General features: G+C 34.5%; 1 protein-coding gene across 2 annotated transcripts; it reads left to right on the top strand.

The window, feature by feature from the left end:
- The first annotated feature begins 630 nt into the window (after positions 1-630).
- LOC115953952 (late embryogenesis abundant protein At3g53040-like) lies at positions 631-2,864 on the top strand. Of its 2 annotated transcripts, XM_031071789.1 has the most exons (4): positions 631-988; positions 1,022-1,642; positions 1,969-2,078; positions 2,391-2,864. In XM_031071789.1, the coding sequence occupies exons 1-4, from the start codon at positions 680-682 to the stop codon at positions 2,605-2,607; spliced, it is 1,257 nt and encodes a 418-aa protein (XP_030927649.1). In that variant the 5' UTR covers positions 631-679; the 3' UTR covers positions 2,608-2,864. The 2 variants fall into 2 exon arrangements, with proteins under 2 accessions (XP_030927649.1, XP_030927648.1); XM_031071788.1 differs by having other exon boundaries at positions 631-1,642.
- The last annotated feature ends 14,383 nt before the right edge of the window (positions 2,865-17,247 follow it).

The following is a 17,247-nucleotide window of genomic DNA, read 5'->3' as shown; positions in this document are numbered from 1 at the left end:
TATCATTTTATTTATATATAAAATAATATAACATGTATTTGGTTGTAGTTATAGCTATTTTTTTTTATATATTGAAATTTGAATGATTGTTTGTCTTTTATTTAAAAATCTTTAAATTATTAGTATTTTTAAAAAATTTAGTCATTATATATAATGGGTGATAATTTAATTTGAAAAATCTAGGTTCATGGACAAGTTTAGAAGTTGGTAATTCAGAAATAATACACTTAGATTTTGATTATTAAATTGTATGTACATTACTGCTAGTATGGATATAATTAATATATACACAAAAATAATTAATTATCTAATTTTATGTTTGACCCCCCAAATACAAATTCTTGGCTCGCCCCTACACTCTGGCTAGAGTTAAGCCCAATATGACACGTGTGGGGACCCGTGGAAGATAACCTCTTAGCACCGACAATACCCCTAGAATTCCTCTGACTACAGTTTCTTGCATGCATGCAAAGACTACGTGTCACTCCCCACAGCCACGTGTTCATCTTCAACAATCTCATTCACCACGTGTCATCTCTTCACCAATCAAATCGTCTATATGTATAGAAATATATATACGTATATATATAAGCACGAACTAGCTTCTCATACAGGTAGAGAAATCAAATCAACAAAGAGTTTTGAAAACCAAAAACAATTCTGAAATACATTTGTTTCAATGGCGTCTACAAGGCAATTCAAGGAAGAGAGAGCCGAGGCAGCAGCGAAACTTGCTGCTTCTGATCTCAGCGATGTTAACAGAGAAAGAAGAGAGTGTGAAGAAGGTGTTAAGACGACTGAGCAAACACAATACTCACAACAACAATACCACCAAGAGCAAGATCAAAGGCCTGGCGTTATTGGGTCTGTGATGAAAGCAGTTCATGACACATACGAGCGTGCAAAGGAAGCTGTAGTTGGCAAGACCCAAGAGACTACGGAGTCCACAAAGGAAACAACAGAGCAAGCTGCAGAGAATGCTAAAGAGGCTAAAGATAGAGCTGCAGAGAAAGCAAGAGAGGCTAAAGATACTACAGCTGAGAAAACTAAGGAGTACAAGGATTATACAACTGAGAAGACGAAAGAGACAACAGAGAATGCTGCAGAAAAGGCTAGGGAAACAAAGGACTCTACCAAGGGGAAGGCGGAGGAGTACAAGGACTATGCAGCAGAGAAAGCAAAGGAGGCGGCGGAGAAGGCAAGGGAGACTGAGGACTCTGCGGCGGAGAAGGCGAAGCAGGCTAAGGATTCTGTGGTGGGAAAGGCAAGTGAGTATACTGATTACACGGCGCAGAAGGCGAAGGAGACCAAGGACTCTGCGGCGCAGAAGGCAAAGGAGACTAAGGACTCTGCGGCGGAGAAGGCAAAGCAAGCCAAGGACTCTGCGGTGGGAAAGGCAAGTGAGTATAAGGATTACGCGGCGGAGAAGGCGAAGGAGACGAAGGACACGACGGTTGGAAAGGCGAGTGAGAATAAGGATTATGCGGCGGAGAAAGCTATAGAGGGGAAGGATACTACGTTGGGTAAGCTTGGAGAGATTAAGGACTCTGCTGCCGATGCTGCTAAAAGAGCTATGGGTTTCTTGACTGGTAAGAAAGAGGAAGTCAAGGAGAACACTGACGAGACTAAAGAGGCAACCAAGGTATATAATATATCATACATATGATACAAACAAATTTTTTTTTTTTTTTTTAACAATAAATTTCACTATTTTACTTCTAAAAAAAATTCACAATTGTTTAGTTGTTTGGCATAGTAAACAATAACTAATATTCATTAATCTTTGCTGACTCTGTGTACTAGACATAACTAAAAATTCATTTATCTATCACTTTTTTTATGGATTCATCATTTTTTATTCTTCAATAAAAAACGACCAACTCAAAAGTTATAAATTTATTTTGAAATATCAAACATTGCCTAGATTGTTATGTAGGTTTCACTAAAAAATGACAATATATGATGCAGGAGAAGTTGAGCGAAACAACAGGGGAAGCGAGACAGAAAATGGAAGGGTTGAAGCTGAAGGGCCAGGAGTACAAGGACGAAGCTACCCGAAATGAGCCTGAAGCTGAGAGGTATTGAAATTAACATTTAAGATATAATTCAAAAGTGGCAAATGCTAAAGTTATCATCAGGCTTTATAAATTTCTTTACACGTCATAATCCTAACATAATATATTGTGATTGGTGCATAATAAAAGTGAGTACTAATGACATCACATATGAATGTGATGTTACTCTCATCATAACTTGTATGTTTAGAAAATTGTATGTTTAGAAAATTGTAGTAAGTTTTGAAAAATGTTTTGTGAGAAATTTCATGGCATGAATTGCGCTGTGTGTGTGTGTGCTTCGTGGTGGTAATGAGAACTTGCTATTTTGATTAGGGCCGCTACTGCGTATGTGGTGTTGGATGATGATACCGGAGCATTAAGGGAAGTAGGGACGGTTGAGGTGGATGTTGAAGAGATCCAACCAGGATATGTAGCTTCTAAACTGAAAGAGGCTGATCAAATTAGCGGTCAGACTTTTAACGATGTGGGACATTTGGATGATGAAGGCAAAGTACGTATTGAGGTGGTGGATCGCCAAGTCAAGATGTGATCATGTACCCATTCGGTTATTTTGCATGATAATGATGCTGTTGGTGTTTTTCTTTTGTGTATTTTGTTACTGTTTATATATGTCCTATCGTTTGTGTTCCTTTTCACTTTTCAGTTCGAGGTATATATGAATATGACCTCGTTATCTTTGTTGTTGGAAGTGAATTTTGTTGCTCTATAGGTTTGATAATATAACTTGTGATCTCATCGAATACAAAATGCACTGGTTTCTGATTCTATATATTCAGGCCAGGTCCATCTTCGAGTTTATTTGGATAAAATATATCTTTGAAACAAGCATCAAGACAATGGTATTATACTTTTCATAATGCAATTGTTAAATTTGGTTTTAGAGCTAATGATTATGATCATTGTGTATATCATTGAAATAGCAGGAGTGATTTTATAATTTTATCTTTGTATGTTGTTGATATTTTGATGGCTGGTAATCATGTTGAATCTATATGTGAAGTTAAAAGATTTTCTAAAATCCCAATTTGAAATGAAAGATGTGGGAGAAGCTTCCTATATGTTAGGAATAGGAATTCAAATTGTTAGAGATAGAAAATCAAGAATACTTCAATTATATCAAGAACAATATATTGATAAAATTTTAAAAAGATTTTATATGGATAGTCCAAATCCAATTGATACTCCTATCCATAAACAAACCAAATTGTCTAAGAAAATGTGTCCTATAAATGATGAAGAGAAAAGAAAAATGGGGCATAGACTTTATGCTCAAGTTGTTGGTAGCATAATGTATGTTATTTGTTGGTAGCCTAATGTATGCTATACTATGTACTAGACCTGACTTAAGTTTTGTTGTAAGCCTTGTGAGTAGATTTCAAAATAATCCAAGTGAGGCCTATTGGGTGGCTGTTAAAAGAATTTTAAGATATATTAAAGGTACAAAAAGTCATAAAATGACTTATAGTGGGAAACATTTGAAAGTTAATAGATATTCTAATTCTGATTTCTCTGGTGTTTTAAGATATATTAAAGGTACAAAAAGTCATAAAATGACTTATAGTGGGAAACATTTAATAGTTAATAGATATTCTGATTCTGATTTCTCTGGTGACACAGATAATGGGAAATGCACATCGGGTTATGTATTCCTTCTTGGAGGAGAAGCTATTTCTTGGTGTAGTAAAAAACAAAGTTGTGTAGCTAAAAGCACCATGGATGCAGAATAAACAACATGTAGTAGTGCAATATACAACATGTAGTAGGGAGATTCTAGCCTTTTGCCCTTAATTTTGAAAAAAATTAGCAATATGCCCCTTTTTAGAAACTATATAGGGATATGCCCCTGTTTCGATACTCGATTACTTTAAAATCGAGTTTCATTAAAATACTCGATTCGTAGAAAATCGAGTTATTTCAAAAAAAACTAAAAAAAAAAAAAAAAAAAGCATAGAACTCGATTTTAGGGAAGTCGAGTTCCAAAACGCCGCCATAGGGCTTTAAAGCGTCACTATAGGGCTTAAAAACGCCACTATAGGGCCCCTTGAACTTGGTTGGGGGCTATAAAAATTTTTTGTAGGAAAACGCCGCTATAGGGATTTAAAACGTCACTATAGGGCTTAAAAACGTCACTATAGGGCCTAAAAAAATCACTATAGGGCACCCAGAACAAAGCGATTACACTTATAAAAAATTTTGCAGAAAAACGCCGCTATAGGGCCTTAAAACGTCACTATAGGGCCTAAAAACGCCACTATAGGGCACCGTGAATATGGGCCAATCACACTTCTAAAAATATTTGCGGTAAAACGCCGCTATAGGGCTTTTAAACGTCACTATAGGGCTTAAAAACGCCACTATAGGGCTCCCTGAATATAGAGCAATCACACTTATAAAAAATTTTTTTGCATGGAACTCGATTTCCTGAAACTCGAGTTCCATGGAAATTTTTTTTTTTTAATATTTTTTTTTTAAGTTTGATCGGGCATAACTCAATTTTCTACAAATCGAGTATTTAATTGAACTCGATTTTAGGATAATCGAATATCGAAACAGGGGCACGCTCCTATATAGTTTGCAAACAGGGGCATGTTGCTAATTTTTTTCAAAATTAGGGGTAAAATGCCAGAATCCTCCATGTAGTAGTGCCATATCAGAAGCTGTTTGGATAAAAGGTTTTCTTAAAAGTTTAAATATAAAAGAAATACCAAATGAGCCTATAAAAGTTGTGTCATAACCAAGCTGCAATATGCACCATAAAAAGTGGTGAGCTTGGTACAAGAGGTAAACATATTGAACATCATTATTATTATATTTTTGATGGTATTAAAAAATGAAATTCTTGTAGAATATGCATCATCAAAAGAGATGGTGGCAGATCCATTGACAAAGGCAGCTACTGCAGAAAGTTTCAAGGGACATGTTCGTACGATGGGAGTTATTGAATAATTATTGTACATCTCAAATTATTTGGCCAAGTGGGAGATGTTGGATTGTGTGGCCAAATAGCCCACAATATGGATGTTGAACTGTGTGGTAAAATAACCCACAATGTGTATGTGTGTAATTTTCAAAAGAAATTACCTTACATAATATTGTATATGAGATGATTATTATTAATAAAATTGTTTGAATAATGAAATTGCATGTTTTGACTATGATTGGCTATGTGGGTTTGACATAATCAAATATGCAGTTAAGATTTTTCAGGGATAATGAGTTGTGAATAGAGGCAATGAAGTGGATAAGAGGTCTAATTTTAATGTTTAAATAAACGTTAGAGACTTTAACGCTCATGTCCTAATTTGTATGAACTAAAATGAACGTTGGCAACTTTTGTGGGTCTTTAAATATCTCACTTAAGATCTTTAGATAAAATAACCACACAAAAATCCAGAGTGAAAAAACCCACTGCAACCCAAACACTATTTCACTCTTATCTCTCCATTTAAATGCTCGTTTAGTCGTTTCAAATATTTACTCTCTTAGTGTTTTAGTTGAATAAGAGTTCTATTTCAATTTGAGTTCTATTTCAATTTTTATTTATTTATTTTTTTTTTTTTTTGAGAGTTCTATTTCAATTTTGCTTCATGAAAAATATGGGCTGGCCATGATAGCTTCACTAGTGGCATTATTGGGTTTGAGAAGGTGGTGTTTTAGATGGCAATAAAGAAAATATAGCGAAGGCCCAACTTGGAAGGTTAAGAAAAAAAAATCATTGCGTTCTAAATTCTGATTATTAAACAACAATTTATTATATATTTTCTCAACACTTTTTCACTTATATATATTTTTATCACACAAATAACATACTGTTAGAACAATATTACCAAACAGTACTTAGAACAATATTAGCAAACGGTACTTTGATTAAGAATATCCGTTTGTGGTTTTTATTTTATTTTATTTTTTTTATGACTTACTTTTCCCCATCGTGCAATCATCCTTAATTGACTTTTCTTCCTCTCTTCATTAATATCTAAGCATTTCGGTTGTTTTGTTTTGTACACAATTAAATTCACATCATTTCAAAGTCCCATCTGTTCATAAAGATTTTCCAATAGCCATAATCTAAAAGCTCATGCACTTCAAAATTTAGGCTGCGTTTAGGCTCCATCTAAATGAACTTTCGAGCTTAAAATAATTTTAAGGGAAAATATTTTATGAAAAGAAAAATATTTTTTGATATTTGTTTTGGGTTGTAGAAAATACACCGCAAATGTATCTTCAGTGTTTGGTTGTGCATGTAAAAGTATTTTTTTGGAAAATATTTTCCTGCGTTTGGATCCCCAAAGTAAAACATTTTAGGAAAATGCCAAAAAAAATATTTTTATAAATACAATTGGGCATCTCAAAATACCTATACACATCATATATGAACGCTCATTAATTCCAATCACAACAAATATGGACATATACATCATATATGCACGTCCATTAATTCCAATCACAACAAATATGAACATATACACATCTAAGTTTTACATAACAATAACAGAGGTACCCAAATACAAAAATAACAACCCTAACACAACTTTTATGGTCATTCACCCAAGTTAGATGTGCCATTTTATTGAGCTCATCATTAGGCCGGACTTGAGATGCCACTACGTTTAGTATTCTTGCATTCAACTTTGTAATCTTCATTGCATAGTTTCGCTGCTCAATTGTGATATCTAATTGATATTTCAATAAATCGTATTTAACATCTTCTGTGCTGGAACTATCTTCAATTGAAGGAGTACTGGATGAAGTACCTTGTTGCACATTCCCACCTTCAATCTGCCAAAACTTCATAAAAGCAAGTTCTGCATCCAATTTATGCTTAAACACCTTGTGGTTTGCCACAAAATATTGATGGACTTTGGCACGAGCTTCTTCCCATGTATCGTACACCCCAGGCACACGACCAACAAACATGACATATGTCTTACCCTCTAGGTGGTCAAGAGGATAAACAGTTTAAAAACTCAATTTGATGTTATGACATACATATTTTTAGCATACCAAATTATTTGACATACCATTCAATCAAATGCGTAAGCAAGAAGATGTTGTTTACCAAAACACAAACTGCAATACAAGACAGTGTGGACCCATTCAACATCATAGTAGTGTAACAAGCCCAATTCAAGAACAATGCTAATATCACTTTACCAAAAATTTAGACATAACATTATGCACATAAATATTATAACACCAACTAACTACAATTATCAACTTCCGAATAATCAATATAAGTAAATAATTAAATCAATAATTAAATAAATAAATAGATAAATAAATAAACATATATATATATATATATATATATATATATATATAAAGATCAGATCCGAGAAGTCAAGGCATAGGTGTGGAAAATTTGGGTTTTTGATGGGTTTGAGGGTGGATTTGGCTAGATGGGTTTCAGGGGATGTGGATCGGGTTTTGTAGAGGGTGGGTTTGAGAGCTTGGCTTCGTCGGCGACGTTAGAGCGATGAATCGGAGATCTTGGAGGCGGGTGGGGCTTTGCCGGCGTGAGGGAGAGTTCGAGATAAGCGGAGGTGTATGGATCGGTACATGCAGAGCTCGAGATGGGCGAAGGTGAGGTCAGAGTGAGATAAGAGAAGACAAGGGAGAAAACTCTCCGGCGCAGAGGGGAAGACAGCGGCGTCGCTCGTCGGAGTGTGTGGTGGACCTCGGACTGGCGTCGGAGTGTGGGGTGGAGCTCCGTCTCTCTCTCGGTAATGCGTGGGCTGGAGCTGAAGTGCGCTTGGAGGTAGGACCATGTGGAGTGTGTGAGGAGTGAAAATTTTCGGAAATGGCTTGAAGGTAAAATGAGTTCTGAAATTCTTTTATGGGTTTGGGGGCTAAATTTTACGCTCAATGCAACGGTTTTCGTTTGACCAAATTTTACATGTGTAACCAAACATATGATATGGTGTAAAATATTTTCCCAAATCTATTTTCAGCCGAAACAAATGCAATCTTAGACAAAAATGGAATTTTGATTTTGGGATCCTAGTTTGAGATATGACACCGTTCATAACTTGTTAGATCCAGGAACATAGAAAATTCTATGTTGTTGGTAAAGAAATTCCTATAGCCATAATCTAGAAAGCATAGGTGTGTTGATTGGGCCGCCAGTACACTCGAGTCGAATATGCATGAATGTGTCTACACGCGTGTCCGTGGCTGATTTTTTTTTTTTCTCATTTTTTATTCGGGCTGATACGGTCTAATTTGGTCCAAGACGAGCCAAAACAGGCCCCAAATTGGTCCGATATAGGTCGAAATAATTGCTTAAAAAAATGTAAAATATTTCATCAAAACACATCATTTTGACAACGTACTTTAAAAAAATAACCATAAAATCATCTCAAAAACTCTCTCGTTCTCTCCGTTTCTTCTCTCTCTCTCTCTAACCCATGGCTCCAGTAATCCAGCTCTCCCTCAGACTCCCTCCATCTCTCACTTTATTATCTACTAATACTCTTAAATTTTTATATGTTTATCATTATATAAAAATAAAATAAAAAATCATAGTAATATATCGAAAATATAAATAAAAATATATTAAATAATTTATTAATAAACATATTTTGTCGCACTCGTATCATAATCTAAAAGCTCACTTACTTTGAAACATAGACAACAAAAATGGAATTTTGATTTTGGGATCCTAGATTCCTATTCTAAATTAAGTTATGATATGTTTTTAGGTTGTTAGATTAGGGAATAGAGATAATTATATGCATCACAGGGATGTATGATTCTCCTCTAGAGGCTTTTAAAAAACTCTTTCATATTTGATTGTTTATAAACAAGTTAAGTTTAAGCCTTAATTTTAGATGTTTAATAAATGAGTCAAGCCCATAAAAAATAATTATAATGAATTAACTTGTTTGGTTTATGATCTTGGTAATAAGATTGATATAAGTTTGAAAAATAAATTAATAATATGGTCCAATTCCTAATTAAAATTGGTTTAATAATATGGTTAATATAAGTTTGATAAAATACGTGTATGTACTTTTAAACTTATTTTAAACATTTTGTATTTGTTATCAAGCCAAAATTGAACATATAATACCTAGTAAAACCTAGCTCGTTTTCGCTCTAAAACCTGGCTTGTTTACGGCTCTAATAAGTGAAAGGATTGGGGGTAAAGACAAGAAATCTTTTCAGGGTGTGGCTTGTGTCCAGTGGAAGTTTTCACTGGACATGTTGGATAGTGGACACATGTCCCCTCTTGAATACGTGTCTAAATCCAAATCCGAATGTATCCACTAAAAATTTCCAGTTGAACATCTTTTCACACTACATACAATACCCTGACTATGCTGGAAAAGAGGTTTACTAACTAATAATTACTTTTACTCATCAGAATTGATTGATGATTTACCAGGATATCATAAAAGTACTTAATTTATTTAAAGTGAGATTTGAAAGACTAAGACATACCAACATATATATAAAAAGAACACAATAAATTAAAAAGAAAAATGATATTCTAAGCTGCCGCTCTCCAGTTGTCTTTTACTTTATTTGGAATATTGGGTTAAAGTACAAGATGTCACTTCTAATGAAATGTATATGGATTAGGATCATGTGCGACATTTGTCTTATTTTGATGATGGCCTTCCTTTTTGTCGTCAATTCACTTGATGACTTTGTTGCAGTGATTCAGATACATATGGAGGGCTATCTATACATCACCCATTTGGCTTTAATTACACCGTAAGGTGTTCGTGATGGATAGTTTATTATGAAGTTCATCTAATAAAAAATTAATATAAATTAATAAAATAATTAAAAAATAGTATTCAAGCGATAAGCGAAATTTAAAAAGTTAGCCATATTAGTTGTACATCTCATAAAATTGGTAAAAAATCTAACAAAAAATTGTCTTTATTGATGTAAAATTGTCACTACCCCTTTAAGAATAGTATTAAGGTTATGTCTACTTGTGTTTAATTTTTGATATCAACAAGTGCTTGTTCCTATCCAAAGCCATTCATATGGACCAGTGTTTCTACTTGATACTTGTTCTTCTTTATTGAATTTTTCCAGGGAAACAAAACACGTGGCATTTTGACCTAAAAAAAAATGATGTTTAACACTTCGGGAAGGTTGTTTTTATTAAGAAATGACTCGATGGGGTTTTGAAAAAGTGGGGGGTCGAAAATGATATGTCGCAGGGTTACATTGAAACATAAACACTGTGTTATTAACACGCGGTTTCTACTTGCCCTCATTCCTAATCAAATGATTCAAGGACAGACGTTGGAGATGAATTCTTTGGTCGCAATGATGTGTTGTGTTGAACAATTGCGATCTTAGTGTTTTTTTTGGACAAATAATGGAGATATTAGATTTGAAAGACAAACATCAAGACACTGCCAAAAAAAAAAAAAAAACAAAACAAAACAAAAACAAAGACGTTTAGGGTTTGTTTGGATCATTTTTTTTCATCGCTCAATTTCGGTCACTCATCATTCATCACTTATCACTCATCACTTAAAATACCCCACCCCGTTTGGCACCATCACTCACTTCTCATCACTCAATATTTTTCACACTATTTATGGGTCTCATACCTGTCACTTGGTCAGAGCAAAACTATTTTGTGGGCCCCACCATTTTCTCTTTTCTCATTTCCCCTCCTTCACCCCTGTTACTCTCCCAAAACACAAACCCGAACCCAGCTTCAACCACAATAACAAAAACAGCAACAACAACAACAACAACAACAAAATCCGGCCAATCAGACGGCTAATTCCACCTCCACCTCAGCCAGCGACAACAACGACGAGCCGATACAAAACCGATACGGCAACGGTCTTCGTCCATCAACCAATACAGAACCGATGCGAGATCTTCGTCCACAGTCTTGGCTGGGACACCACACCAAAACCCTAATTGTCGTGTTCAAGGAATGGGTATTTTGAAACCCATTCATGTGGGTATTTTGAAACCCCAAATCCAAATCCAAACCCATCCTTACCCAGTCATGGAGTGTAGCTTCAGACCAAAAAATTCTATGATGAAGAACAAAAAAAAAAAAAAAAAAAAAGAAACCCAGAAACCCGAACCCAGTGAAAAAAAAAAAAGAAAAAAAAAAGAGGAAGAACAATGGAGACCGAACCTAGGAGAAGAAAGAAAGAGAAAAAGAAGGAGAAAGTGTCCGGAGTTGAGTTGACAAAACAATGTAATGGATCCCACCATATGTGTTTAATTACAAAAATGTCATTGAGTTATGAGTTATAGAAATTGAAAATAGCCAAAATGTGTTTTCAATTTCCATAACTCATAACTCAAAAATCAGAGAATTGAGTGATGGAAACAGAGTTATTGTGCAGCCAAATAGATATTGAGTTATGGGTCCCACCATTTTTAAGTTATAAGTTATGGAAATTGAGAATTGAATTACGAAAACAGGCCATCCAAACAGCCTCTTATAATCATTGGATTATTATTTAAACTCCAATTTAGTTGCTTTCATGTTTGAGAGATGTTTTCTAAAAGTTGGCCTGGAGAGCAAGACATTAAATCTCAACCTTTTGCATTCTATATATTTAAGGCTTAAATTAATTGATGTCTTGGTCTTTTTTTCTTTTTTTTAAAAGAGATAATTACAACATGTTTTTAACCTCATAACTCGAACTCTTTCTCCCCTCAACCCCCAAACACTTTGTGCATTGGGAGGTGCCAATTCAGCTACAAAGCCTTTGGCAATTGATGTCTCGGTCTAATAATTAGAAGGCAATCATCATGAAGCGGGTCCAAATATTTAGCTTGTTTTTAAGTAAAAATATTTTCCAAAAATTATTTTCTCATTTTCAAGTGTTTGTTTGCATTTCCTCAAAAAAAAAAAAAAAAAAAAGTTTTTGTTTGCATATAAAACATTGTCAAACTTGTATAATATTTTCTATTAATGGTAAAATCTTTTATTAAAAATTGTAAAATGTTTTATGTTTAAAACTTTGGTAAAATATTTTGCAAAAACATACAGTGGCTTCCCCTACCTCCATATGGTGGCTTGGTCACCAGTTTGGTGGCCAAAGCCACCGCTCCAACAATAGGTGTTGGTTGTTCAACTTAGCTCTGGCAATCGATGCTGGTGGTTCGGTGGCTGGAGACACATTTCAACAACCAGTGCCAGCAGTTTGGTCACCAAAAACACCACCTAGTGGTCGTTCGGTCACTTGACCTTTGGCACTAGTGACTCCGTTGGTTGAGCCACCGATTTAGGTGGTTTGGTTGAAAAATTTTACGAGTCATGCAAATACTTGAAAATATTTTACATATAAAATATTTTATTTGAAACAAATGGAGTGAACTTAATGTGTTTGTCCAAAAAAAAAAAAAAAGTAGAAGTACAAATTAGCTAGATCAAGGGTTAGCAGAGGTTAAACCTCAGTAAAAACAGTTTATGACTACAATACCGTTGAATAGCATCTGGCAATCGATGCTGGCGGTTCGGTGGCTGGAGACACATTTCGACAATCAGTGCCAGCAGTTTGGTCACCAGAAACACCACCTAGTGGCTGTTTGGTCACTTGACCTTTGGCACTAGTGACTACGTTGGTTGAGCCACCGATTTTGGTGGTTTGGTTGAAAATTTTTACTAGTCATGCAAATACTTGAAAATATTTTACATATAAAATATTTTATTTGAAACAAATGGAGTGAACATAATGTGTTTGTCTAAAAAAAATAAAAAATAAAAAAATAAAAGTACAAATCAGCCAGATCAAGGGTTAGCAGAGGTTAAACCTCAGTAAAAACAGTTTATGACTACAATACCGTTGAATAGCATCCATACTTTGTTGGCTTCTCTAAACATGTGCTTAATGCATTGGCCGGAGAAAAGTATTCAATAGGTTTCCTTATTCATTGGGGAGAAGCTCAATCGTAAGAACAAAATCACTTTGTTGGAACAACAAATTGATTGATAATGACCATAGCATTCTCAATCTTTTCATGAGGCACCTGACTCTCCCTAATTCGTTTAACTTATTGAGTCCTCAACCCTTTCATGCGGCACCAGACTTGGACATGTTTGTAATAATTAATTCCCAATTTTTATTTTGAACATGTTCAATTGCGCTGTCAATCTATATTCTATGGGAAAGATGTTCGTACTTATTGTCTTTTCTTTCATTGAGTCAGTGTTGAGCTTGAGTGTTGTCATTTCTCAAAAATGTTTTTCTTATTACTTCCTTTTGCCTTTAATAAACATTAGAATATATGTCTAACTAGCAACTTACCCAATTTGATGATGTGGGTTCGCCTTTTTTTACTGGTGTACCGTGTACCTATCAGTTTTTGACTTATTGCTGTCAAGTGGATTGCCTAGCCACTAGGCAAAAGGGAAAAATAAAATAGCCTAATTTTTATTCAGATCTTGAAGCTACTTAATAAAGAAAAACATTAGTCCAATTATTTAAATGTTTGTTGCCTTAATTAGATATCTTATGGTTTCAAAAACAAAATAAGTATATCTTATTTGTACTTCATTCTTTATAGTTAAAGAGTAATTCTTAGGACATAGAAAAATGCATAACTTTGTACCACAACTCGTCTATATACCGAGTAATGATTGGTGTAAGTGTAATGATGGGTTATGTGGACACACTTGTGCTAATTAAAGCTCATCACATAACGAGTTGTGACACAAAGTTGTGCATTTTTCTGTGTCCTATGCATTACTCAAAGTTAAAACTCTACTGCTCTGACAGATAAGAACTAACTAATAGTACACCTGACTGTACCCAAAAATGCTAAGTAATACCAACAGTTTTAGTTAATGATATGCAGATTATTATATTACCTACCTGATTAGATCAGAATCTTGTTAAATAAATAAATGTTCAGATCAGAATCTTGATCTTTACCACATGTTCAGGTGGTGAGAATTGAGAATTGACTATTGAGACACCTTTTTGTTGAGTCTTGGACATGCTTGTAGTCAGTGTTTTTAGGCTGCCCAAGGAGACAGAGAGAGCAGTAGAGTTTGGGCTAGATCAACCAATTTGGAGCTATTGAAAATGTTGTGGGATACTGCCTGAGCTACAGGCCCAAACTTTATAGATAAAGACTGGTATTTATCAAAGGATATTTACTGGACTGTTTCAAATTATGATCTGGGCTCACCTGAGAAATACAAATTCATAGCCGGAAGGCTAAGGCAAATCACCAGTGGTTCATGCTAAGGTGTTAATTAGTAAATAAATGTTCTTCATTTTTATTTATCTCTACTAAGACAAAATTTTGGCTCAAGAAAGTTTCTCCATCTATTATATCTGCTAAGGAAAAGTTTTGGTTCAAATGAGTGGCTATAAAATTTCATTTCATTGGGTCAAAATTGGGTGCTGGGAAAGCTGATGGTAATGGGACCATGTCGATGATCGTGAAAATGATGTTGGAGTGTTCTTTCATTTTTTACATGAGAATTCTTTTTTGTCTAGGTAGCAACCCACTACAGGGCAGGATAGTACGATGTGATCCTAAAAATATTAGTGGTACTACCTTATTATTTACCACCAAAAGTTTTTAATAATTCACATGGTATGGTGCTATTTTCTTTTTCATAGTTTGATAGGCGAGAGAAATGATAGATTTAAATCTTAAATGTTTCAATTCAAAATGTCAAGAAGTTTTAATAAGCTATCAAACTCTTGGCATCTTTGACCTTTTTTTTTTTTTTTTTTTTTTAATTTATTAAGATGAAGAAATATTATTAATCATGAGACCCAACAAAGGGCATCGACAAAAAGGGGGAACTTGCCCAAAATCCTCAATAAAAACTCACTAAGGGATGGATGAGATGAGTTGGGGTCCCCAAGTTGAACAAAAAGAAGCCAATTGACAAGAGAATTGGCTAGCCAGCTAGGCCATTGGAGGCTCTATAGCAAGAATTAATTATGAAAGTTCAATTAGTGTATAAAACACTATGAACGTTTAGACCCCCAATTAACAAATTACCAATTCAAGCTTAAAATCAAACAATTAATATGCGAAATATGAACATAAGCTTAATACAAAATTAATAAACAATCTAAACCAAATAAAATCACATCCACAGCAGAAATTAAATGGAAAAGATTAAGGGAAGAGAGATGCAAATACAAGGACAACACAACGATGTGTTATCGAAGAGGAAACCGAAGCTCTCGATGTAAAACCTCTCCGCCGCCCTCTAAGCGGTAACTAATCCACTAAAGAATGTAGTTGGGATACATGAACACCAGAAGACCCTCTAAGCCTAATTTACCCAATGTACCTAAGCCCTCCAAGCTCCTACTCCAACGAGGTTACGTCGAACCTATTTCTTCTTTAGCTTACCGGATTCCGCTACTTGACCATAACATCAACCAATATGAAATTGATCCCTTCTTAACTGCTTCCCAAAGCACCAAACAGCTTTCTCACAGATATGGGTACGGTGAGAAAATGTTTTGGTAATGTACCTCTCAAGGATATAACAATGGAGAGGAAGAGAGTAGAGGAATTTGAGGAGTCTCTATGTGAAGATTGTGGATGAGTCAATCTCATTTTTCTCTAGGGTTTTTTTCTCAAAATTCTCTCTAGAAGCTCTCTATATTTCATGAGTATAAGGGTCTATATATAGTGGGGTGAGAAAGAAATGCGAAGAGTCAGTTTTTCCCAAACAGGGTGGTCTGGCGACTTGGCCTCGACACTGGACTGAGTCGCGAGTTCAAGTCGAAAGCTAATAGTCTGGCCAGCCTGGGACTTTTGTCCTGTAGTGCAACAGCTGGCATGACGCTTCAACTTTTGGCATGCTTGGCACGTGTGCAACTTCTGGCGGCTTGCAAGCCGCGATCCACCAGCAAGATCAAGTCGCGAGTCCCTGCTTTTTTGCACAATCTTGAGCATTTCTTCACATTCTCTCACACACTACCCTTACATGATTCCCACCTAAATACATGATTACTAATTGCTAAAATACAAGCAAATTTGGCACGGAATAAAGCCAACAAGATGGTTGATAAAATTTCAACCTTACAAATTACAACATGGGAGAACCAAGAGAGCAGCAAGTATATATCAGAGATGATAGCTTTGAGGTCCCATGGAGGAGTAGAGATAGAAGAAATGAAGAATTGATTGATTTTGGCATCTGGGGCCATTTGTTTGTGATATTTTTAGTTTTTTTTATTTATTTATTTTGGGTGGGTTCTATAATGCTTCAATTACCAAAATTTTGATTGTTAAAATTTGATAAAGCATTATTGATATAAACACAAGTCTCAAATAATGAGAAATAAGAAAATATCTTGATCATTACAATAGGAATATGTGAGTGTTCACACTCAATATCCAATATTTCAATGGAAAACTTTATGTGAAGATAGTTTTTCACATTTTCCTATATTTGGTAGTATAAAAAGTGGGTCAAAAAAAAAAAAAAACTATCTCTTGACATGTGATAGAATTGTTTTCCACTAAAATTTTCTAGAGAAGAAGAAAAAAAAAAGCTTCACATAAGATATAATTATTTTCCTTATTTGGCTTCACACTAGATAGAATTGTTCTTTAGAAAGTTGCTACTCTAAATAAAGGAAGTTAAGCAATAGTTTTTCAACTCATTTTAAAGTTGCTATTTGCTAACAAATATAGAAAAATGATTTATTTTCTAGAAAATGTTAATGTTGAAACAAACAGAACGTAAGGGCATGTTTAGTATACCAAATAGAGATTAAACTATTAGTTATTACCATTCATAGATTTGGTTGTAAAATTAGAATGAAATTAATTGGCATATGGAAAGTTTGTGCAAATGGAAAGAGATACTTTTTTAATGATTTATTATTTTAATAATTTTTGTGTGCAAATGGAAAGTTGCATTTTTTATTACTAAGGAATAGATACAACAAAGTAACCAACAAGTAATGCTACAGTCACAAACTATTTTACAACATTTTTACAAAATGTTGATGTGGCCAACCTTTTATTGGTTTTCATCTAAGTCTACCATTAATATAATTTTTTCATTTAGCAAATGATCACTCACCATATCAACAGTTTGTAAAAAAATTTGTAAAATAGTTTGTATCTCTAGCATTATTCATAACCAAATAGTCATTCTTAATAAATAAATATTCCATTACAGGATCTATCACAACATACTAAACATTCCCTAATTAAAGGGTTTGTATGGTAG

The sequence above is a fragment of the Quercus lobata genome, chromosome 7 (genome assembly GCF_001633185.2).
Source record: "Quercus lobata isolate SW786 chromosome 7, ValleyOak3.0 Primary Assembly, whole genome shotgun sequence".
NCBI lineage: Eukaryota > Viridiplantae > Streptophyta > Magnoliopsida > Fagales > Fagaceae > Quercus > Quercus lobata.
Note: the sequence above shows the minus strand (reverse complement) of the source record. Positions and strands in the feature narration are given on the sequence as shown.